Source organism: Pollicipes pollicipes, unplaced genomic scaffold (genome assembly GCF_011947565.3).
Source record: "Pollicipes pollicipes isolate AB1234 unplaced genomic scaffold, Ppol_2.1 Scaffold_5724;HRSCAF=6776_pilon_pilon_pilon, whole genome shotgun sequence".
NCBI lineage: Eukaryota > Metazoa > Arthropoda > Thecostraca > Pollicipedomorpha > Pollicipedidae > Pollicipes > Pollicipes pollicipes.
This window is the reverse complement of record NW_023596746.1, coordinates 47,283,502-47,306,961: the sequence shown is the minus strand read 5'-3', so window position 1 is coordinate 47,306,961 and position 23,460 is coordinate 47,283,502. Positions and strand designations below refer to the sequence as shown.

The 23,460-nt window shown below is 58.4% G+C and overlaps 1 protein-coding gene across 3 annotated transcripts in view; it reads right to left on the bottom strand.

The window, feature by feature from the left end:
- The window catches only part of LOC119103567 (four and a half LIM domains protein 2), a 193,128-nt gene that overhangs the window by 119,725 nt on the left and 49,943 nt on the right, over positions 1-23,460 (bottom strand). Inside the window, exons 1-2 of one of the 3 annotated variants that reach the window (XM_037227152.1) lie at positions 21,069-21,200; positions 16,085-16,170 (exon numbers count right to left, since the gene is read on the bottom strand). In XM_037227152.1, the coding sequence (XP_037083047.1) occupies positions 16,085-16,170; positions 21,069-21,176 (194 nt within the window). In that variant the 5' untranslated portion in view covers positions 21,177-21,200. Of the gene's footprint in view, positions 1-3,223; positions 3,319-16,084; positions 16,171-21,068; positions 21,201-23,460 lie in introns of those variants that run through there. The other 2 variants (XM_037227155.1, XM_037227154.1) reach the window with 2 other exon arrangements.

Here is a 23,460-nt window from a genome sequence, read left to right as displayed (position 1 = left end):
TTTGAGAGGACTCCCCCCTCCCCGCCGCGCTGTGGGTGTTGGTCAAGTTAATGTGAAGTAAAAGCACAGTTACCAGCTTTGTGAGGGCCAGAAGCGAAATTATATCAGGCTTAAATTAAGACAGACTAATTCTGAAAAGCGGCCACCACAGCAACGTGTCGTCGTCGCCTGTTGCAGGTCTTTCAAATGCTTCCCAAAGCTAAACTTAAGAACGCACCGCCGCGGAGGCCAATCCTCATATATTTCAGTTGGTTCCGATTTCATTTTGCGGACAACGGCATTTCGCTGTTAAGGTGTAAAGATCTTGATATGGTGGAAAAGTTGGATAAAATACGACGCCGTTCCAAAAACACAGAACTGTTAAAAACCGGGACATGACCTTTGCGAGAGGCCCGATCTCCCGTTGTCTGCTGAAGATGCGACATGAATTTGAAGTACGCAAAATCGAGTTTCGATTGGTACGCTTATGAATTACACCACCGAAAATAAAATACCGAGCTAGATGTGCATCCTGGTAAGGCATACGTGTAGGATCAGTTTAAGACATAACCCGGCATTTGCTCGGCGCAGTTTTGCGCCGTGTGATGAAGCCATAACACCAGGCGGCCGCTTGACAGTGAACATAAAATATCTGAAACCAGCAAACAGAGAGTGTATGCAAGGTATCACACGGCGAATACCGGCCTGAATATGCTGGGCCGAATAGGCAGGAGCATGGGGCTAACGACTAGTTAAATCAGGCGATCGCCTGCTAAACTTAGAAATGATCTTTTAACGTACAGCACAAAAATCTCCTCGCAACATCCGGCTTCAGTGCCGCCAATGAACGCGACCATAGCACGCCGGACGCTCCATTCCCGGGCTAGAAGGCTGCTGATCTTGTCACCAGGCAAAAGTATCATAGCTCCTCTCTGACCGGGCCAATGTGACAGCTTTCCCCAGATCGGCAGTCATCTGTATTGCCCAGGTTCCCTGCACGTGTGTGACAGCTCCTCACTTGCACGGAGATGCGACAACTTTCAACTCGGACGATAGCGTCATTGCGCCTCTCAGACCGAACAACAGCGTGGCAGCCCGTCCCAGAGCGTGTAGTAGTGAGGCATCTCACCCACGGACTGGACAATGATGCAATAGCTCTACCACACTGGACCATATTGCGATAGCTCGCATCAGAGCACACAATAGTGTGGTAGCGTATCTCAGAGCAGACGATAGTGTGGCAGCGTATCTCAGAGCGGGCAATAGTGTTGCTGCATATCTCAGAGTGGGCAATAGTGTCGCAGCGTATCTCAGGGCGGGCAATAGTGTCGCAGTGTATCTCAGGGCGGGCAATAGTGTCGCAGCGTATCTCAGAGCGGGCAATGATGTCGCAGCGTATCTCAGAGCATACAATAGTGTCGCAGCGTATCTCAGCATGCAATAGTGTCGCAGCGTATCTCAGAGCATGCAATAGTGTCGCAGCCTATCTCAGAGCGGGCGATGGTGTCGCAGCGTATCTCAGGGCGGACAATAGTGTCGCAGCGTATCTCAGAGCGGGCAGTAGTGTCGCAGCGTATCTCAGAGCGGGCAATGATGTCGCAGCGTATCTCAGAGCATACAATAGTGTCAACGCAGCAGTCGCTCTCCGTCTGATCATAACAAAGTAGCTGCCCCAGACCGGGCTATAACACAGCAGCTGATCTCTGGCCGGACCACACCACAGCAGCTGATCTCTGACCGGACCATAACACAGCGTCTGATCGCCGCGGCCAGCAGCAGCTCTCGGCGGGAGACCACAGCGAGGCCGCCGGCGACCACTGGCCGTCCTCCGCTGATAGTATTTACTCCGACAACAGGGCGCACCGAATCGGAAACGGTCTGACAGAGACCTGCCGGCCTTTTAATAAAACCCGCTCGCCGGGCGCATGGAGTGGCCGCGATCAGGAATAACCAGCGGCAGGTCGACTTACACTTAGGGGGCGGGTGGGGGGGGGGGGGGGGCGTGGCTGGATCCGGGAATTAAAAGTTTCCCTTCCACGAGTAGTTAATGTTTTATTTTGTCTTTTCAGCAATATGTCACTTGTCCGAAGTTCGTGTTTGGGTTTCAGTCTGTGATGGCTGCAAATCTTAGCTATGGACCTGGAGCCCCGAAAGCAGTGCTCCTGAGATGTGGTCTGTTACCAGTCGTTGCTAACAATCTGATTTGAAGCATATCCATAGCTAGTACGAAGCCGAATAACCTAATAACGTTGTGCATGATATCAGCATAGCAGATCAAATAGCGGTAAAGCCACATCGCTGGTAAAACCATGCTCAGTGTTACAGCATCTGGAAACTATGCAATCTCGTTCACGAAAGGCTGCATTTCTGCAGAATAAATCAACCATAAAACGAAAATAGGATGTTTCAGCGCCGCCCAGAACTGACGCCAGCGCAGCGAGGCCGCGCCCCAGTCTCGTCACGAGCTGACACATGAGGACTGGCGGGCAGGGACGGCCGAGCCGGCGCGGCCGCCGGGCGGGGCGCGTCGCTCCGTCTGTTCCGCACGAGAGCAGCCGGCGCCGCCGGCACGGGGAGACGGCGGCGCCCACTGACCTACTGGCGCCGGCAGGCGGCGCTGGCGGCGGCCTGGCCCGGCCGGCCGGCCGATCTGCTGACTGGGCCGCTGGGGACGGACGCCGGTGGCGCCGGCATGGCTGCGTGACCTGGCTGGCTGAGATGGGGCACTGGTAACTCCTGGATTAGGCGCTGAGCCGCGGCGGTGTGTGAGGAGCTTCACAAGCATAGCGCGGAGACGCTGGGCCTGGTGAAGACTGCATGGACCTATGGCTGATACAGGAATTGGGGGACTGCTCCGCGGTGTAGGCAAATAAACCCAGGTGTTCGTGTAAGGGTGATGCTGGTCCCTGACACGTACCACCAGCTCATGACCTAGTGAAAGACCGTGGGCCTTTTGGCGCACACTAATAGATTCGTCCTTATGACCTAGTGAGGGAACGAAGTGAAAGAAATGAGGGGCCCTCCTGATCCAGTGAGGTGAAGCTGGCCCGCAACGCCCACTGGGGACCCCTGGCACGACCTTGAAGACCCTCCTGACCCAGCGACGGCTGACGTCGGGCAGCGACGTGGACGCTGGCCGGCAGACACGCCACCTGTGCGGCGGCTCATCCGCCGCTTGCCAAAACCGCCGGCAGCAGCCGCGACAGTGGTGCACGGGCAGCGGCGCCCGTCGGTCACCACTCACCGTGCGCTGGAGTTGACCATCGTGTTGCCGGCCGCGACCAGGCGGCTCTCGCCCATCAGAAGCGCCAGGATTCGGGGCGCAGCCGCGCGCGGGGGCCCGGCGCCGGGACACGGTCGTCTCGCGCCCGCCGCCGGCCGACGCGCCAGCGCTCACCGCCAGCTCCAGCAGGGCTCCTCCAGCGCCCACGGCCTCGGCCGGCCTCGCCGCTCCGCTCGAGCTCCGGCACGTGAGCTCCGGCAGCACTCGAAATTCACCGCCTCCTCCGCCGCGGCAGCACTGAGACTCACACCTCTAGACAGAATGAGCTCCCAGCGGCGCCGGGAAGCCGCCGCGCTTGAGCAACACCGGCGTGCTGAGCTCCGGCTCTTCCGATCTCGAAATCCGTCGGCGCTCCAACTCCGCGCCCGGTGCTCGCTCCAGCTGCGCCCAGGCTCCGGTAGCGCGCCCCGTCGCACTAGGACTTTCACACGCCTGGGCCGGACATCACTCGCCGCTGCGCTCCGGCCGATTCATAATGAGCCGCGCTGCGTTGAATAAGGCGCTGCGACGCCTCCGGCGCACCCGCGGCGCTGTTGCGCAAACGGCAGCTGATCTCCCATTCAATGCGGCGGCCGCGCTGCCAAATTGGCCGGCAGGCGGACGTGGGCTGGCAGCGGACGGCGCCTGGCGCACACACCGGTTCGGCCGCGTCCTGCCGCGGCACTCACCTCAGCTCGTCCCCACTTCGGCCCGCCGCCGAGCGCTTTCAACTGGCGCGGCGGGCCGCAGCGCCGGCCAGCTGACGGCGCTCGCCCTGCCACCTGGTGGCGCCCCCCGCGGTGCGACGCGACAACCGCATCCGGCGGCACGGGCGGCGGCCGACGCGACGGCAGGGGACGACAGAGAGCACCGAGGCACACCGCGGCGCCGCTGACGACAGGCGGCGGCCGACGCGACGGCAGGAGACGACAGAGAGCACCGAGGCGCACCGCGGCGCCGCTGACGACATCGCCCTCGCGTCCAGAGAAATGCGCTCACGCCGAGCGGCGGCCGCGGCAGGCGGTGGGAAACAGATCGAACGAGCTTTTTCGCTCTGTCAGTCACTAGCATGACACTTCAGTTGTTGGCACTGCGTCAGTTTGCTCTCGCGTGAGGGCTGAGGAGGTTCACTGAGGATGCACATGGGCTCAGCGAGCCGTTTCCGTCGCCCGACGGTTTGGCGCTGGAGAGAGTGACGTGAACAAGTCCCTCGACAGAACAGTGCAGCAGAAGCGCCGCGCTCCCGGCGCCCGAAAGGCCGCCGCGACCGGCTGATGGCTTGCTCGCTGGGATGTTACCGTGTGCCCCAGACGCGGCCGTGGACATGGAGCAGCTCTCAGTCCACCACGCGTCTCAGTCTCAGTCTTTCACGGTCAGGCCGGCAGCTCCTGAGACTCCCAGCGTGCCAGTCCCACGGATCATCCTCCAGCCCTGAACACGGCACAACGTGGACCTCAAGGCCGATTAGCAGGGCCGGAGAGCCGGACGCGGACCTCCGTCTCAGTCGCCAGCTGAGCGTTACCGGTCCTGGCCCGTATGTGTGTATCTGAGCTCCTCAGCCATCCTTTAACGCATACGTGCTCGGCGCGCCTCGCAGCGGGTGCCGGAGAGCCGTGTGAAGGGGTGGGGGAGCTGTGTCCGGAAAAGCCAACGCCCGTCCGTCCGTCGGCCAAGGTGCCGCCGCTGTGACATCTCTCGGCCAGCGCCGGCGCGCCGGGCAGCACTGGGGGCGGGTGGCGGCCAGGAGTGTCGACGGATGGGCGAGCAGCGGCAGAGCAGCCCCGGCGGCACCGTCATCTCGTGCGACGACAGATGTTTGAGTGCGAGGATGTCCCCCCTCCGCAAATCCGCCGGATCCCTGAACCAAAGAGGACCCAAAAAAAACAGCAACCCTTGGTGCATTTCAACGGGCCTCAGGCGAGACCACAGAGCCCTACAGGGGTCCCCTGCGGACTCGGGCGAGGTCGCCGCTCGAGGCCCCGACGAACTCATCCGGGTCCTGCAGCGGAGCAGGGCTGGCGTCCGTCGCCGGTGACGACCGAACGCGGCGGTCGGTCAGCTGTGTCACACCCGCCGGCCGTTGGGCAAGCGCAGCCCGTCTCGACACTGCCCGGTCGTTTGCATGGGAGCCCGGCGGGCGGCCGTCGGCGAGCTTGCCACCGCCGCCGCCGCCGCCACCACCGGGCGTCGGGACGGCGCCGACCTCGGCTGGGCGGCGGCTGACGACGGCCGTCACCCGTCGTCCGTCTCAGCCGCCGCTGCCAGCTGTCACCGAGCGCTACGCTGCGGTTTCAGTGAGCACGTGCCGGCTCCGTACGCTAACGATAAACTTCACCAGCCGCTGGTTTAATCCCCGAAGCGCCGACACTTTTTACACAGGTTGTGGGATGGTAACAGAGCAGTGAAATACCGTCGTTTGTGCAGAATACGGAATTTAGTCCAGATGGCCTTCAGTGCTTGCAGCGGACAGAGATTAACCATAAGAATTTCACCACAGTGTCAAATTATGGTTCATTAATTCATCATCAGCTTTGCAACAATGTGACCTGTGGGCCTTTTAAACATGGCTCTTGTTTCGACCTACCCGCTTGAGCCCGGTCCCTGTCATGATGCGTGGTTTCGTGCCACGCTGCGTGTGTTGCCGATCAGGCCTGGCGCCTTCTGCCACTGTTGCTGTTGACTCAGCCTGATCGGCCTGCCGGTTGTTGCTGCTCCCACACGGCGTCCCGACCCCGGCCGTCCGGGTCTGCCGGCACCCTGGCGCGCCTCTGTTTTCCTCGCCGCGCCGGCACCGCCCGCCGCCGGCAAGCGCGTACCTTATCGACGAGTGGGGCGCCGGCCGGGGATGCCGGCGCCGGCGGCGATAATTGCCGCGCTGTGCCAGGTTCGCGGCGGCTGCGCCACGCTTGTGACGGCGCCCCGTTCGGCGATGTTGACGCACGGCGCGGGAGGCCGCCGACCCGCGTGACCCGGGTCGGCCGCGCGGCGCTGAGACGTCGACGGGGCGCCAAACGACTAAGACAAGACGGCCACCTCTCACCGCCCACCCCGGGTGGAGGACGTACCTGCCGGGTGGCGGGCGGTTTAGGGATTCATCCAGATGAAGGAGAGAGAGCGAAAATGTTTTCGTGCTCTAGCGAAACTGTGCGAAGTAGCGCGGAGGCATCGGCACAAACGAAAAAGGCAGGAAAGATGCCTGCATGCCAAGGAGTTTAGCACAGGGGCGGCGGCGACGGTGACGAGTGGTAATCCATTAGAAATTGATGCCTGCACGTCCCCACACACAACAAACTGACCAGCAGCTGACGAATGAGCCCAGCTGACCTCCCGCTGGCCGGGAGCGGGGCTGCACGGCCCGCCCTGCTGGCACGAGCGACCCTGGGCCCGGCCGCGGCAGCAGTCGATGCCAGCCGTATCTCACGGGGTCGCAGTATTCTCCGCCTGTCAAAATATGACTGCTACCGGCGCTGGGCGCTCTCCAAACGCCGCGAGACTGCCAGGTCACAGCCTGCCGGCCGCCGCAGGCAGACGGGCTGGGCCGGCCCCGAGTGCTCTACGGACAGACGCCGTCGAAGTGCCTTCTATTGCGGCAGCTGAGTGGTTTATGGACCCCGTCGGCCGCACATGTGTTTGGAACGGCGCCTCGTGGAAAGGTCGGGCGGCTCAGCACGCGGAATCGTCAAACTGGAGCAGGGTGGAGTGGAGACGACCACACAGCCGAGTTCAGTAGCAAGGTGTTCGGGATTGGAGGTCACGCGTTGGGCGAGAAGGCTTTATGAGACGATCTCAGCAACGACAAAAATAACGAAGTCAGTGGACGTACCGTATGTGCCAACGGCCAGTTGCTTATAAATATTCGCTAGTGCTGGCTTAGAACGACCTTAAGAATACATTTGGCATGTCTTATTTTCAGTATAATGATGACCTAAAACCTTATGCAATTGACCTGCCTCCTGCCGTTTGTTGCTTTGTTGCTTGAAAGCTCAGTCTCGCCTACTGCTGGCGGCATACAAAATTTCCCACGGCCAGAACACCCACGCTCCATTCCAATCTGTGTGGTCCCGAATGCAAGGCCACCGCAGCGCACCGAAGTCACCAGTCACCAGTACCAGCGGCAGCGTCACTCTCGGTGGTGCCGCGGGTCGTTCTCTTCCGGGGCGGGGAGGCCCGGCCCCCCGCGCCCGGCTCGACACTGGCCCGAGATCAGCAGTCGGACAGGACGGGAAGGCCAGGCCCCCGCGGCCGGCTCGACACTGGCCCAAGATCAGCAGTCGGACAGGACAAGGAGGCCCGGCCCCCCACCCGCGGCCGGCTCCACACTGGCCCGAGATCAGCAGTCGGACAGGGCAAGGAAGTCCTGGCCTCCGCGGCCGGCTCGACACTGGCCCGAGATCAGCAGTCGGACAGCACGCAGCGCCGCCGTGACGTCACTGGACGCCGCACGTGACAAATTAATCCAGCGTGGCCGGATGACTGACGTCACCTTGGCCGCCCCGCCGGCGTCCAATCTGGCGATCTGTGCATTTGGCAGCGCGCTGTACGACCGGAATGCATGAAGATGTATTTTCGAACTCGGAAAATGGCTCATTTGAAGATTGACGCATTACTTTTGTCAGACGCTTGCGTGGAGCCAAGGGAGCAGGCAATGCGCAAAATTAGGGAGACAACGTCAACGACGTACAGATGACCGAAAAAGCGGGAACAAAGCTCTTCACAAATAGCATCTTGTCAAATCAGTTTGTGTGAGTGTGGGGATGTGTGTGAAGAGTGTGAAAAAGTGTGAGGGATATGGGTCCTGCGGCTCTCCCTTGTTCCTACGCCTGTTCGTTGCCTGGCCAAACGGGCACCAGCCGCCAACAGTACTAAAACCGTTGATGTCACGGATTTTCCTTCTAATAAACAACATGGAAACTTCCATTGAACGGTGGCATGCGCGTTTTACTCGAGCGGGTCTGGACTACTCACTCTTTTTTCCAGGAAATGGACAGCATACGGTACGGTTTCCCATATGTGCCAGTCAGAAATGCGCAACATGGCCACCCAGGTGTGCAGCCCTAAGTTACATGTATGTATGCATATATACATATATATATATATATATATATATATATATATATATATATATATATATATATATACACGCCTGAGTTATTCAATGAAGTTTCCGTGTGGTTTATTAGAAGGAAAATCCGTGACATCAACGGTTTTAGTGCTGTTGGCGGCTGGTGCCCGTTTGGCCAGCCAACGAACGGGCGTAGGAACAAGGTAGAGCCGCAGGACACACCACACACACACACACACACACACACACACCACACACAACACACACACACACACACACACACCCACACACACACCACACCACACACCACACACACACACACACACACACCCACACACACACACAACACACACACACACACACACATCACACACACACACACACACCCACACACAAACACACACACACACACCACACACACACACACACAGCCACACACCACACACACCACACACACCACACACACCACACACACACACACACACCACAAACCACACACACACACACACATCACACATCACACACATCACCCACACACTATCACACGACCACACACACACACACACACACACACACACAACACACACCACACCACACCACACACACACACAACCACACACACACACACACACACACAGCACACAATCACACACACACCACACACAATTTCAACACACACACACACACACACCACCACACACACGACACACACAAACACACCCACCAACACACAACAACACCACACAAACACACACACACACACACACACAACACAAACACAAACAACACCAACCACACATCACACACAACACACACACCACACACACACACAACACGACAGAGAGAAACATCACACACCACAGCACAGCACACACCACACACAGAGAGAGAGAGAGCGGAGATAGAGAGAGATGAGATAGAGAGAGAGATAAGAGATGAGATAGTAGATAATATAGAGAGAGAGCGTAGAGAGAGAGAGAGAGAGAGAGAGAGGAGATGAGAGAGAGAGAGAGAGATACATATATATATATATATATATATATATATATATATATATATATATATATATATATGTGTGTGTGAGTGTGCTTACGTGCGTGCGTGTGTGTGTAAGGGAACTGGTGTTGTCCTAAGCCTGATAAAAACAGTGGTTCGGCGCTATGCTTTCAGCAAGTTATATTATCAGCGTACATACGCTTGGTAACATGATTATTTTGAATTGAACTTGCTTTGCAAGTGACCTTTCATATTACTGGTCGTTTAGCTAACAAAGGGTCAAGTTCGGTCTTAGGCACTTCATTTTGTATTGTTTCCACCTCATGTATAAGAGCCTGCTTAAGGGGTATTGAGAACATGAACCGTTATTTTCTGTACCGACCAGATGCGCATTTCCCTTCACAATTCTTGCGAGTCGTTGATGATGGAATGGAGTGAACGCTGAGTTCAGTTGCCAAACACGAGCCCAGCTGCCAGCGTGACGGCGGCCGCTGTAAAAGCACACTGCTCTACTGAGAGCCTGCCGCGACCAGGCCCGGCTCCTCCAGCCGGGCCGGGCGGCACACTGCTCTACTGAGAGCCTGCCGCGACCAAGCCCGGCTCCTCCAGCCGGGCCGGGCGGCACACTGCTTTACTGAGAGCCTGCCGCGACCAAGCCCGGCTCCTCCAGCCGGGCCGGGCGGCACACTGCTCTACTGAGAGCCTGCCGCGACCACGCCCGGCTCCTCCAGCCGGGCCGGGCGGCACACTGCTCTACTGAGAGCCTGCCGCGACCAAGCCCGGCTCCTCCAGCCGGGCCGGGCGGCGCCCCCGCCGGCTGAGGAGGTTCGGCCGGTGCGTGAGCCCCGTCACCGACAGGCGGGCGGCCGGCCCGGCGGCAATCACCGCCGGCTGGCGAGGGCGGCGGCCCCGCCAGCCGGCCGCGACGCCTCATCAGTCGGCGGCCGGCGGCCTCCCGGCAACAGCACGTCATCGGTCAGGCCTCGCCGCGGTTGGACGGACAGGCGGTCCAGACACGGCACTGTGGCAGGCGGTCCAGATACGACGCTGTGGCAGGCGGTCCAGACACGCCACTGTGACAAGCGGTCCAGACACGTCACTGTGACAGGCTGCCCGACGGACAAGCGGTCCAGACACGCCACTGTGACAGGTCGTTCAGACACGTCACCGTGACGGGCCGTCCAGACACGTCAATGTGGCAGGCGGTCCAGACACGCTAATGTGACTGGCGGTCCAGACACGCCACTGACAGGTCTTCCAAACACGCCACTGTGACAGGTCGTCCAAACACGTCACTGTGGCGGGCCGTCCAGAAGACACGTCAATGTGACAGGCGGTCCAGACACACTGCGGGTACCAGCAAAATTATTGCACTGAAAATTTTACTTCTTATCAGCCACACGGCGGGAACGCTTTGGGGTTTTTATATCACTTCATCTTAAATATAAGGACAACCCATTCCATTCTCTTAACATTGCCTAAGTCCCATGAATGAGCCGATATGCAACTCCGACTTGCCACGAGAGAGGAATTTCACAGCTCCACCCCAGCGCCTTGAATCACACCCCATTGCACAAGTAAGAACCATTCGTAATGCGGAATGCAGTTTTCGATCCAAGATTCTCCTTGCAGCCAGATTGGTTTGAATGGAACATCCGCCCAAAGAGCTCGCCGGGTTTACGACGGGCTGGCTGTCTCGAGCTGATGTTCGAAGCCAAAAGCTGCGAGGGTCTACTGCCATTGTCGTGATCACACTAGGTAGGACAGATCCAGGCGTCGTGAGACACAGAAAACGACTGCGTACTAGTGCACATTTCACCAAAATCTCACGTAACACGCTTCAACATCTGCCATGTCTAATGTCATGACTGGAGATCCGCAGGGTTCGCGAGGGTCGGGACCACCGGCTCTGATAAAGCTTTATATTAAGTAGCAGCTAAAATTAAAAACTGGTGTGCAATAGCAAGTTGGGACCCAGAAAGGACCTGGACGGCTGAATGGATCGCCGATACGCGCGGAGACTTATTTCACGCATCCATAATTGTCGGCAAACCTGAACAATGGGTCACAATGGGCCGAGACATTTGCAAAAACACTCGCTAAAATACGTGCTCTCTTGGCTCCTGGCCCTTCACCGCAAGATGCCGTCCAGCCTCTGCCATCTCAGAATTCGCGAATGAGTGCCAGCTGTGCGGAACGAAGGAAGAGGTACCGTCGAGAGAAGACAGGCATTGTCCGACCTCACAGGCACAGGTTTGCGCCATCCAAAGGAGCGGCAACGACCAGCTCTGACGCATTCTGCGCACAGCAGTGTGGAACTTAGCTCAGTACAGTGTGTCTGGTGCACAGCATAGAGCACAGTAGCAGCACAGCATGTCTGTGAAGAAGCCGTAACAGTGGGACGACTTCAACGTAGACAGCTCCAGCGGATGTTGCGCTTTCCTGCAGTCTGATGACCGGTTGACCAGGGAAGCCACAGGATTGAGTCATCCATCCTTCCTCCTAAGCTTCATTTCATCCGAGACACTTGTGACGCTAGACACAGAATTGCGGACCCACTATTGGGTGAAATACTGGGCTTTGGTGCCTTAATGGTAGACGTACTCACCCGGAACCATCGATTCAAAAACACAAACAAAACGGTCAAAACGCTCACGGGGACGCCGGGTCGAATCCTCTCCGCTACCCCGGCTACCTTAGCATCGTCTTCAGAGTCGCTTCCTTCTCGGTCGCCGCCCGGCGGCGCCAGCGGCCGTGTACCGGCCGACGCCGGCGGACGCCGCCGGCCCTCCGCTCGGAGTGCCCGGCGCTGCGCCGCCCGTGGCCCTCCCGCTGCCAACTCACGCCGCTAGAAATAGCTGTGATTACGGAGACGCAGTCGAAATAGGCCGGTGTAGCCTTTGCTTGAGTTACAGGTCGTATTGTGTCGCCTTCAGCACTCAGGACGACCCCAGGGGGCACCCTGCCCGGAAACGGGCCGCGTAAAGCCTGACGACCGACGACATAAACTGGTGACTACGTGTGGATTAGCATACAGCGTCCGTATGACGCGGAGCATGGCTAAACTTCCAGCATACGCGTCGGGGATCTTGGAGTTTTGATAGCTCTGCGCAACATTTGTGCAGCAGCACGTTAATGTATTGAGCATGTCCTGGAACGGCCTTGCCCAACTCTGAAACAAAATTACACCCTCAGGTTTCAGAAAAAATAGCACAACTATTGCTCGACTGGGTCGCCAAGATATGGACACATTGTGCCACACCAAGTAGCGCATAAACAGATTCAAAGTAACCAAATTCTACCCAACGCCAGAAAGACAGTGGCAAAATTAATTGAATTTCATCTCCATAAACATGCGAAGTGCATACAACCTTGACTCGCACAGCCGAGCCGGGTTATTTCGGAACGGCGTCGGGGTAGCAGTCGAAACGCTGGGCTGCCCTTCATACAACTCCCAGCAGCCGAGCAACATCCGTCGTTTTGGAATTCGACGAATGTCAAACATGCCACACAAAACGGTCTGATCTTCACACGCGAGCCGTGTTTCCGGCTCCTAACACGCAACAACATTTCGGAGGTGTTGGCACCAGGAGCGGTTTAGCTGCGCACCTCTCAAGCTAGCTGTGCGGTCATGTGCTCCGCGATTGTTGCGCGACGACAGCTATCATAAGCACAAGATCGTCTGAAACTGAGTCAACAAGCGCTGCTATTCCAAGCTTTTCAATGTGTATTGACTGGAAGAAACACGCCCACTCGACTCGCATCTAAAAAGAAAAAAATGACCGAACCAACCACCCCAGCGCAGTTTCTTCTACGCAGGGCTCTATGCGTGGATGTCCGCATCGCAATAATGTTTTGCGCAATATTTTGTGCAGCACTGTCTCCTCGGCATATCCTTAACTTGTGAAAATCCGTGCGCAGCCCATACACGCAGAACTTTGCAACCGTAGATGCTTGCTACCAAGTTTTTTAAACTGTCCTAGATGTCGTATTAACCTGATATAAGGACAAAAAGCCTTCAGGTCCTTGTTTTCCGACATTTTGAGTTCTGAGCCTTCATAGTGAGCTATCCACTTTCATTATACTACAAGGTACTCGTAAAAGCCCAGCCTGAACCATCGAGTTCTGGTTATGTAGCCATTGTTTGACCAGTGGACGTAATTTAATCAGTACCTTCTCGTATATTGAAGGTTGATAGCTCCACATAAGAGCGCTAAGCTCATAATCGCGTGTTAGTAATACCCCCCCCCCCCCCCCCCCCCACCCACCCCTTCCCCGTCCAGACAATATCGCACCGCGTTGCTCCGTATACACAAATGAAATCGCATTGTCTCGTAGGCGCAAACATTCGAATCGCGCTTGTTCGTGTGCATGATCTTTTCGTGATTTGTTCAGATGCAAAGCCATCCCACCGCATTTCTGTGGATTGCGGTTTGCGTGGATTGCGAATTCTGTGGGTTGCGGTTTTCTGCGGATTGCGGTTTTCTGTGGATTGCGCATCGCATTTCTGCGGAGTGCATGCGCATTTGTTTTAAAGCGCGTGTCTTCTCCCGCGCACTTGTCCGTCGAATTTCGTCGTGAGCGCAATTCTGTGCATGTATCTTCCACGCATAGGCATAGTCTCGTAAGTATATACACTGGATTATTAACATACCGTGTACAAACAGTTTGTATCGCACTAATTTGATCATGTTCTGGGAAAGTGAAAAAGGCCTTGATGGGCAGGAAGTACCTATTCAGCACGCGGTAGTCACGGCGTTGGCTCGGGCCTTACGCACATGGTTCTGCTCGGTGTTAACTGTTGACTGGTGGTCCTAGTCAGTGATACTTCAGCTGCATAGGGGCGTATTCAAAGGGTGTATTCAAGAGGCGTATTCAAAGGACGTATTCAGGGCGCCTGGCGCGGGCCCTTTATCAAATTCCTTGCATGGCTGCATTCTGATGAGCAAATGCTTACGAAAAACATAGAGGCAGGCACGTAAAAATGTGTGGGATGCAAGCATGGGATATTTACGTCATGAAAAAATTGAAGTGCCTTTGGCGCACTCAAGTTGATTTTGGCCATGACGTAAGCGTACTTACCAACTAATTTCATTCACACGCATCTAGTAGCAAAGTTGGACATGACATTCGCTGATTGACAAGCTTCTGAGCCCTGCTATCATTATTTTCACGATTTGGCGGAGGCCGTCCGTCGAGACTGCCGGGACGCTGGAGAGACTGTCACAGAATCTCCCGGCACTGATGAGATCAGCTGTCATACTGTCGCGATGCTGAAGGAACTGTCGAGACTGTCTGCGATATGCCGTCGTCATACTCAGGAGACTGTCTGCCAGATGCTGTGGTGACGCTCATGAGACTGCCAGTCGCGACCGGGACCATTCGAACAGACTGAAAGCGTGACCCGACCAGACCGGAAGCGTGACCTGACCAGACCGGAAATGTGGCTCGAGCAGGCCGGAAGCGTGGCTCGACCAGACCGGAGGCGTGGCTCGACCAGATCGGAAGCGTGGCTCGACCAGACCGGAAACGTGACCCGACCACATCGGAAGCGTGACCCGACCAGACCGGAAGCGTGGCTCGACCAGACCGGAAGCGTGACCGACCGGTCCGGAAGCGTGACCCGACCAGACCGGAAGCGTGACCCGACCAGTCCGGAAGCGTGGCTCGACCAGACCGGAAGCGTGACCCGACCAGTCCGGAAGCGTGGCTCGACCAGACCGGAAGCGTGACCCGACCAGTCCGGAAGCGTGACCCGACCAGACCGGAAGCGTGGCTCGACCAGACCGGAAGCGTGACCCGACCAGTCCGGAAGCGTGACCCGACCAGACCGGAAGCGTGACCCGACCAGTCCGGAAGCGTGGCTCGACCAGACCGGAAGCGTGACCCGACCAGTCCGGAAGCGTGGCTCGACCAGACCGGAAGCGTGACCCGACCAGACCGGAAGCGTGACCGACCAGTCCGGAGGCGTGACCCGACCAGACCGGAAGCGTGACCCGACCAGTCCGGCGAGTGACCTAAGTAGCCTCGCGAGACGACAGATCCCGTCACGACCCCGCCAAATGCGGGCGGAAGCGGCGCGTCTGAAGTTCCGGCGCGCAGCTGCAGCCGCAGCGACGCTTCCGCGCCGATAGGACGCTTCCTGAGCTGGCCGGCGCTCGCTCGCCCACCAGCCATCTCAGCAGACCAGACCAGCGGTGACAGCGTCCACCCTCCGCGGCCGGGTGAAGATGACTGTGCGAGACGCATTATGTGACCGGTCGGAGCAAATACCGCTGATGGATCAGCCACTAGAAGATGTTTTGCTAGTCATTTGATATTGACATGCTGCACTACATTTTACAAGACTGCGCATCTGCTTGTTAAGTAAGTATAGGTGTTTCCGCCAGCGTAACCCGTTTAGCCTATCTTTAAAGCCACACCCCGCAGATTACCCTTTTGTATTAAACATCTAAGTTTAACGCTGATTCTCGCCTGCTCTGATTGGCTGTAATGCTAAAACATGTGCTGACAAGTGATGCTAAAACTTGTGGCATTACATGCTAGCTCATTTTGTGCATTTTGTAGCTGCTTCCCCCGTCGCCAAATTGCCGGAACAAATCTGGAGAACATGTATAAATCAACAGTTTGCAATCACTGCAAGCAGCGTGCATACTGCTTATACTGTGGACTGCATTAATTACACCGTGCAGACTGCTGATGCTGTGGGGTGCAGTGATTACAACGCGCAGCAGTTGACCCGTGGCTACACGGCACGAGCCGCCCGCCGCGCGGCGTCCACTGACCTCCACGGGTGGTGCGTAAAGCCCGGACACTTGTCATGGCAGCTGAGGCACGGCTGGCCGCTGTCGGCCTCCGAGATGACCACGCTCTGAAATCAGACGAGCCCGTCACTGATCCGCACGGCTCGACTCAGCTCGGCGCAGCGGCTCTGAACCGCCGCAGCGCGGCGGCGGCGGCTGGTGCTGACCTGCGCCGGGCGCTGCTGTCAGCCCGGGCGGGGGTCAGAGACATACAGCACGGTGACAGACTCTCGCCGCACCAGCCGCGTGTCGGACAAGGCTCCACGGCTGGAGCCCTCACCAGCTCGGCCAGAGTCCAGCTGCCGTGCGGCTGCCGGCCGGCGGTCTCCGACGGGGTGGGACCGAGGCCGGGCGCCGGCCGGCCCGCTCGGCGGGTCTGACAGATTGGGGCTCGGCCGGCTGTGACACGCTCCGCCGCAGGACATCATCACCCTCCTGGGACGGATCCCGGGACGTGTCGCGACGCTACAGCCGAGGGGGGCGGGGCAGGGGGGGGGGCGCTCGAGGCGGGGAGGAGGTCGTCCCGGAGAGGGTGTGGCACGGTGAACGCGCGGCAGCGCGGCGCGAGCGGCGCGACCCACGGCGGTGCGACTCTGCGCTCGAGAGGCGCCGAGTCACGTGGGCCACGCGCGCTTCACCGCATGAAAATGCGACGGCATCACGACAATCAGCATGAGTGCAGCGTTGACACAGTAACACAGTCACATGGACAACGGTCCGCAAAAACAACACAGCACTGACATGAAAAGGGCCGACTAAGACTAAGGAAAGTATCGTTACCCGATGAGGCGAAATACAAATCGCAGTTTCCCAGTAACAAGCGACTACATTCCTCGATTCGTTTTCCACACGCGTCCGCGCCCCGGGCAGGCCGGTGCCTCCGAGCTTACAGCGCCAGGCCGTGCGTGATACGCTCCTGCCACGGATTCTGCGACGTCAGAGGGCCGCCCGTGAAACGACGATAATTAATTAAACCCGCTTGAACTCGCCCCAAGCCCAACACCACTGACGCGGTGAGTAAAATGAGTCTGAAGGGCGCGTGGGACGTCGGCAGTGAGCCATGCCTAACTCACGGCGATGCGTATGTGTTTGCACCGATAAACACTTCATCGGACGGCGCGTGGATTCTGTGAGGACAGACTTCCCGGATAGCGTTGAAACGCGGTGCGTTTCCGTTGCCGCAGCGGGTCATAAGCTAGCGTCACATGCATGCAAGCCGAGAATGCAGACTCGCGGGGTAAGTGCATCGTGATTTTTAAGGACTGGACAGCAGACCACGCGAAGTCATCAAGTTAAGTGCATTGCCACTCTCGTTTCGGAGGGAGCAATTTGGAGCATTACTGATCAAGTTGTCAAATAAATATTGTACGCCTTCAGCCAAGCCATGCGGTCAGGGGGTATTTCATTGTCATTGGCCTGACAGCAATAGCCTCAGTAATCCCGTTTGCAAACCTGAACATGTTTAGATGCCTTGTGAGCTGGAGTGAAGAGACGATACAGTCACTGTCTTATTAATATGCACTTACATTGGAGACGATACGGTGTATGTAAATGCACAGACCTAGACGAGAGCACAATGCACACCTACAGATACATCGTGCGTCACAGACGCTCCCCAACACCCTCATCTGTTCCTTGCCGCTCGCCATGCTCCCTCGGCCCATTCGAAGCTAGCTTCCGCCAGCTCCGCTCGATAGGTGGCAGCACCGGTCAGGCGGCCCGCCTGGCGGCCAGACCAGCGCGCCGCGACCGTCGACAAGCCGCAGGGCACCGTCGACGGATGCGGCGCGCCATCTGTCCGTCGGGCCCGATGGGAGGTGACAGCGCCCGCCAGCCTTCAATATGGCCTTTATTACGGGCCTATTTATAGCGTGCGCTGTTTGATTTCCATCGCGTCTGTCGTCGGCCGCCCAGCTTCGGCCACGCGCGCCTATCGGCCTTTTATAATGGCCATCGACGGCGTGTCAACGTGTTTCGACGCGGCACGCAAACACGTGTAAAAGGAGGGCAAACGGGCCAATGTAACTGGAGAGCGCATGCAAATAGGCGAAACAAGACACAGTCGGCTGTGGGAGCGCAGCAGATGGCGCAGACGACTGAGGCAGACGCGGCGCAGACGACAGCGGAAGTGGGCCAGCGGGGGCGCGGTCAGGTGCCGCGCGCAGCGATCGGAGGCAGTAGGACGCCTGCCTTTGGAGGACGCGAAGGAAGGGGCCTGGGCAGCACTTGACAGGACTCCCGAAACAAGAGCTGGAGTGAGGCTGGCGGCTCTGTTGATCATCGCTCACTGTTATGGCTGGTCAGACAGGATGTGATGTGCACAAGACGTATGCGAGCATCCTGAGAGACGTGACGACAAAATACAAAAGAAGCAACACTGCATACACAAACTGTTTTTTTTCAATAAGCGGGGATGGAATCCATAAACGAATGCCCTAGACGGTTCGCCTACATGTAACGTGAGGAGAGTTAAGTCACATGGGTGAAAACAGAGTATAGCTTTAGATAAATATAGCAAGATAAAGACATCAATTAAGAGTGGCGGATTAAGACCGTATATTAAGAGACGGACAACTCCTCAACGCAGGGTACCAATCACTTAAAAGATCCGGCCCCAAGAAGGGAGCATTGCCGTCCTTTTCATATTGAGATAATGAGCACGGATATGCACTGCGTCCTGCTGACGCTGACGTCTTGTAGAAAATCATGCAAATCAAACCAAATGCTCAAAATACGCAGAAAGTTCGTTTTTGATAATGCATAAGTGCGAATCTCGTCCTTCCTCCATTCATGCTCAGCAGGTGATACGCAGCGAGGGGGGACGGAGTGGCAGAGCTTCACAAACTTTAAAAGCGTATCATTGAGTATGCGGGTAAGCGCTGCAAGTGAATAAACAGCTTAAAGCCCTTGCTATTCAGCCTCCAGCTTTTGCCTCGAGGCACAGCCTCTGCAGACCGATGTGGACGCTTTAAGCACGCGACCGGACCAAACCGGACCAAACCGGACCAAACCGCTTCGCATTGCCGAGGACCACTACTCGGGTCGGGGGGAGGGGGTTTTCCTCGGGGCCCTCCAGAACTAGAGTCCCTTGGAGGCCACAATAGCCCGGATCCGAGCACCAGAGCTTCCAACATCCACGGCCGTCACGGTGACAGCTCGGTCTCAGCAGGCACAGCGACGGCATGGGAAGCGCCATTAGAGCAGCCGTGGCGCGCGGTGAGCAGCTCATGCTTCGTGCAACAGTTTGCTACGTGACTTGGGTTAAGGAGACCGCGGTCGGGTTCAAGCCGCCACAGCTATTCTTCAACATGCACCCTGCAGATTTGGCACGCCTCGGCGTGGGCCTCTACGGCGGCGCAGGCCTCTGCGGCATTGCGTAGCAACGCGGGTCTCTGCGACCGTCGCGCAGGGACGCGGGCCTCTGCGACCGTCGCGCAGCGGCGCGGGCCTCTGCGACCGTCGCACAACGGCGCGGGCCTCTGCGACCGTCGCGCAGCGGCACGGGCCTCTGCGGCGTCGCGCAGCACGGCGGAGCTAGACCTCCAGCGGGCTCTGGTTGCAACCATTTCAACCGAGCGTGTCGGTGTCTTTGTCCAATTTTCAGGGCTGTGTCATGTCCTGAAGCTTGAGCTCGACGTCATCGGCTTCCGCTGCGTTTACTCGGGCCTGCACAATGATACAAGTTAATCTAGACCTGATCGTAGCATTAAGCACTAAATGGCAACGTTTCGGCTGCGCCGAGTGTAAAAGCCGAAGAGGCTTCAAGACAATCTGTAGGCGGGGGCTAAACAGGACTTAAGACAGATATTAATCAGGTAAGAGGATTCGTATTTTCTCAAGACTCAGCCAAATGCTGAGCTTGCATGAAAACCTTAGTGCTTGCGTCGAAACAGTTTCCTTAAGTCACATTCCAAGATAAGAGACCATCATCAAAAGTGAAAACGCCATCAAACATTTGTGCGGCACTGTACCTTGGCCACTTTTTCCGTCTACGACGGCAGTCCTAACCAGTTCGTCAGGAGATATGTAGGTAAATGCCTAAGGAAACTGTCATTTCACTGCTAACGTTACTGCGGCCTGGTCGTCCCTGAACCCGCAAGGATCGCCACGGGCATGATGCACTGGATCACATTGCAGCCTGGCACGCAAAAGCACCGATCGCGGCAGTTAATGCATGCGTTAATGTTGCCGGATGTCGGGTGCTGCTGGCCGGACGTCACTCGGTCCGGTCGCTGTAACCTCACGCTGAAGATCTAGTCTTCATCTTATTGAGTTTAGGCTGATAACTGCACCTAGCTGATCTCACCGACGTCCATGCTCGGCCTATGGCATGGTGTCAGCGAGCCCCCGTCCAGCTTACCATTACCACGTGCCGCACGCGCACCGCGGGGCATTCAACTCGCGCGCCCGGCATTTCGAAGCTCCATTTACAAGTCACTCGCGGACCATAGCCGTGCCACCAGAAATGTGACATGCATGGCTATGACTGACAACGGCGCCAGCCCGTGACACTATAACGTGACAATATTATAACGGCATCGGGCCGTGATTGAGCAGTTCGCAGGCGTGATGCACAGCGCTCACCGCAGCTCCGGTGCCGGCGGTGCTGCTGCACGACCCGCCTCCTAATCCCTGGTATCTGGCAGGAATCAATAAGTGTCGGATCCTGATCGCCAGTTTGCCAGCCGGCCTCCGACTGTGTCGACGCCAGCCGCCGGCTCGCGCCTCACGTGCAGTGCGTTACGGCGCCTGTGGCGCCCCGCGGTCGGCCCGTCACACCTGCGTCACGCAGCTCTCAAGTCACGGAGGTCACGTGCCTCGGCGGCCCCGGTCGTCACGCCACACGCAGCGGCGCCGACACCGGAGAACCCGAGCTGACAGCCCTCGCCGGCTCATCCCGGACTCGCCCCCCCCCCCCGCTCCCTGACGGGTGGGGGGGGGGGGGCAGGCTGACGCTCTCACTCACGGGTATGACGAGCTCTCGGGCGTGCGAGGCCGGCTGGACACCGTTGGACGCCGATTGGACACTCGCGGCCGGCGAGCAGACACTCGTGGCCGGCGGCTGGACACTCATCGTGGCGGCGGAGCGTCAGCAAGCGCCGCGCTCGCGCAGACCCCGAGTCGGCCGCCTCGTGGCCCTGCAGCCGCGCTCACCGGCCACCCGCGGACACTGGCGCCGTGTCAGGCTGCGGTGCCGCCTCACCAACACTGCGCCGGCAGCGGCGGCCCTGTGCGCCGCCCGGCACCGGCGGCGGCGTCGGGTCCGGCTGACGCGCCGCTCGACGCCGCCCGCTGCGGTCCGGTCCGGCGGACACTGCGCCACCTGTCCGGCGGAGATCTGCTCGACCGGAGGGACTGGCGGTTGGCAGACACTGCGTGATCACTGGGCTGAGCTTCTGCCGCCTCGCCGCGGTGTGTTCCTCCCACGACCACCGCAGCGCCGGGGAGACTCGGACTGCACCGAGGCCGGACTTCCGGTCTCGCCGCGTCTCAGGGCACCGGATGTCCTCTGCGCTGTTGCGCCCCGGACAGCGTAATCACGTCTCTAGGACAAAGCACCCGTCACTCACGGCCGGTATACTCGTAGCCCATGGGCAGGGCACTCCTGGCTCACAGAGCACTCCCACCTCGCACTGTCGCACGGGCCTCACGGCAGCGGCACACCGCTCCGTCCCTCGCCGCCTCCGGTTGGGCTGGGCGCGCCGCCGGCGGCCGCGGGGTGCGCACTCCGCAGCCGGGGACGCTGGACGGCCGTCCGCGCGGTCTGCCTCGGCAGGGAGCGCAGCCGGCCCGTGCACGCCGCGCAGCGGCCCGGCGGAGGGCGCACCGGCTGCCGATGCGGGTCCTGGCCCCCGTCGGCGGACACCGCGCCGCCCGTAGCCTGTGCTCGTCGCCCGCGCGCCGCCTGCGAACACCGTCCGTTGTCTGTGCTCGCCGCCCACGCGCCGCCCGCGAACACCGCGTGCCGTCTGCCCGCCGGCAGCGATCGGCGCTCCTGGCGGGCCGGCTCCGGCTTCCGCAGGATACGCTCTGACCGCTGCGTGACGTCAGAGGATTGTCACAACGCGCGCGCGCGGCGCCTCGTCCCCCCCCCCCCCCTTGCGCGACAGATTTTCCGTGGCATTAAAACTGGGCGGGCGACCGTCAACGGGCTGTCGGCGGCGGGATCTTGAATGGCAATGCGCCAGTGCTGTGGCCGACCGAGAGCTCTTTCGTGCGGGGCTGCGCTGGGAGGCAGTGGAAGCTCAGGGCAGCAATCCGGACCGAGGCCGGGCGCGAGGGCTGGGCACGGAACCGCTGTTAGACTGTGATACTCGTGACTCCTGATGGTCTCTCCGCGTCAAACTAGACCGCCCGACTGCACCGTGGTCTGCTCCAGTTAGGGACCGCATGACGCGAACGCACCCGTCAAAATCTGCGCAGCCTCCGGCACCGACCTAAATTGTACGCGGCACCGTAGCAGACGTCAGGCTCTGGCATGTTTGCGACATTGGATGGTTGCTCCCCATTGTCGTAAATTGTCCAGAAATACCGGCCGGATTAGAACATCTCCGCAGCGATATAGGCATGATCCCGGCATGAAAGGGATATTTAGTGCATTATGCATGACATTGCGAAGAGAATCCTTACCAAGTCGTCCCTGCTACGATATCTCTCTCTACTGAGGAAACGGTTGGCAATTCGACAGATCTTCCCTCATTGTGGAAAGGCGACCTGGCTCAGCCCAGTCGCGGGGAGGAAGCCAGCGGAAAAGGCCCCGGCCGCGGGAAGGAAGCTCAGCGGAAAAGGCCCCGGCTGCGGGAAGGAAGCTCAGCGGAAAAGGCCCCGGCCGCGGGAAGGAAGCTCAGCGGAAAAGGCCCCGGCCGCGGGAAGGAAGCTCAGCGGAAACGACCCCGGCCGCGTGCCCGACTTCTTGATTCCCTGACCGAAGTAAACCGAGCATGCAGCTCAGCTCAGCCTTCTTTCAAAGGAGTAAGGAGCGTCCTGGTAGGTGTCGTACGCACTCGACTTACTCGCGTCATTTCTGAATGGCGGTGATGTCTCGGCCATAAAACGTCTGGCACACTCGTGAACGCACCTTCATGCGCTGGGCCGACTTGGACTCAAAGATCGCCCGCTCACGTGGGTGTTTATCCGAAATTTTGGCGACTTAAGCGGATATCGGTCTATCATTCAACGCATTGTGTTGCATCACATCGTTTGGATGATATTGTGAGCAGTGTGCGAAATACGGATAACCCATGCAAGGCTTTTGATAGCCTGCCACAGCGCCACAGGCCAGGCTCTCGTGAGTATGCTAATACCTCCGTTTAATGGCGAGACGTTTAGGCATCATCGCTGTCCTAAAAAGGAAACAC